Source organism: Trichechus manatus, unplaced genomic scaffold (genome assembly GCF_000243295.1).
Source record: "Trichechus manatus latirostris isolate Lorelei unplaced genomic scaffold, TriManLat1.0 scaffold00221, whole genome shotgun sequence".
Taxonomy (NCBI): domain Eukaryota; kingdom Metazoa; phylum Chordata; class Mammalia; order Sirenia; family Trichechidae; genus Trichechus; species Trichechus manatus.
In genome coordinates, this window is record NW_004444157.1 from 310,799 (window position 1) to 312,071 (window position 1,273).

Consider the following 1,273-nt stretch of genomic DNA (forward strand, 5'->3'; position numbering starts at 1 on the left):
ACCTCACTGTGGACAGAGTGAAAATCTGTGAGGCTCTGGTGTAGTCCCAGCTGTTGTCATGAAGGCACCTGGGGTGGAGGAGGGACAGGCAACACCCATCAGGACCAAAGTGGAGACACTGACCACACAAGGCCACGTCCTAATCTACACATCAGAAACATGCCTCCGGGTCTGCTACGACATAAGTAGCAGAATGAGCACTATGGCCCTGTGTGTAAGGGGGAGAACTCCTGGAAACCCCAGTGCCTGTCGGTAAAGGAACAGGGTCCACGGAATTCAGAAAGTACTGTGCACCTGTTCACAACCAACTAGATGGCATAATGTGTACTGAGAGGAAAAATGTTCCGTGCGACAATGAGTGAAATAAGCAAAACACGTTACCTCTGAGTTCCCATCATTCACTCCCCAGCTCCTCCCAGCTCACCCCATGCCCACCCACTCCCAGCACTCACTTCTGAGGCCACTGGAGGTTCATCCCAGACTGGGTGGAGAACGCCTGCACCACTTCCTGCTGCTCCTGGGAGACAGTGGGCACGGAGCTGGAGGAGGGTATGGGCACTAGGGTGGAGAAGGCACCCTGGGTCTCTATGAGGCTGACGTCCCTCACACACAGTTGGTCGTTCACAATGCATAGGCTGGAGGAAGAGTGGGCCCTCAGACAGTTGGACAGATGGACAATCCCACATCCCCAACAATGATCCTGCTCCCACTCAGCAACCACTTTCCTTCCATCCCCTGCTCCGCCTGCCTCCCAGATTCCTTGGCTAGTACCCTTTCCCCTCCCACAGAAACTGCCTTTGGAGAGACACCTGCCAGCTGCACTGGATTTATAGCTTTACTCCCAACGCAGGGAGACTTTCACACCCGCCTTTACCCTTACAACAGCCCAAGGAGGTGGATACTCTAATCCCCTTTTTCAGAGGACATTGAGTCACAGAGAGGTCGTGTAACTTGACCAAGGTCACACAGCTGGTGAATGCTGGGTCAGGGTGAGAACCCACTATTCCAACGTCAGAGCCTACACTCTTAACCACTAGGCTAGACTGCTCCTGGGATCTACCTTTTGGCATTCTGCAATATTGGGGAAACCCTGAGGAATGCACCGTCACCTTCCCACACCACTGGCCTCAGGCTGGGATGGGTGTTACCATGTGGTACCCACAACAGGGCACTTACCTGGAGTTGCTGGCAGGAGTAGCGATGAAGATCCGGGTGAAGGCACAAACATGAGCCTGACACACTCCTTCCACTTCAAGGACAACAAGCAACAATA

At 53.7% G+C, this 1,273-nt stretch overlaps 1 protein-coding gene across 1 annotated transcript in view; it reads right to left on the reverse strand.

Annotated features, from left to right (window-relative positions):
• The window catches only part of LOC101345001 (nuclear RNA export factor 2-like), a 9,502-nt gene that overhangs the window by 1,758 nt on the left and 6,471 nt on the right, over positions 1–1,273 (reverse strand). Inside the window, exons 10-12 of the mRNA XM_004388915.2 lie at positions 1,177–1,249; positions 453–653; positions 3–68 (exon numbers count right to left, since the gene is read on the reverse strand). Of these exons, the coding sequence (XP_004388972.2) occupies positions 3–68; positions 453–653; positions 1,177–1,249 (340 nt within the window). The remainder of the gene's footprint in view (positions 1–2; positions 69–452; positions 654–1,176; positions 1,250–1,273) is intronic.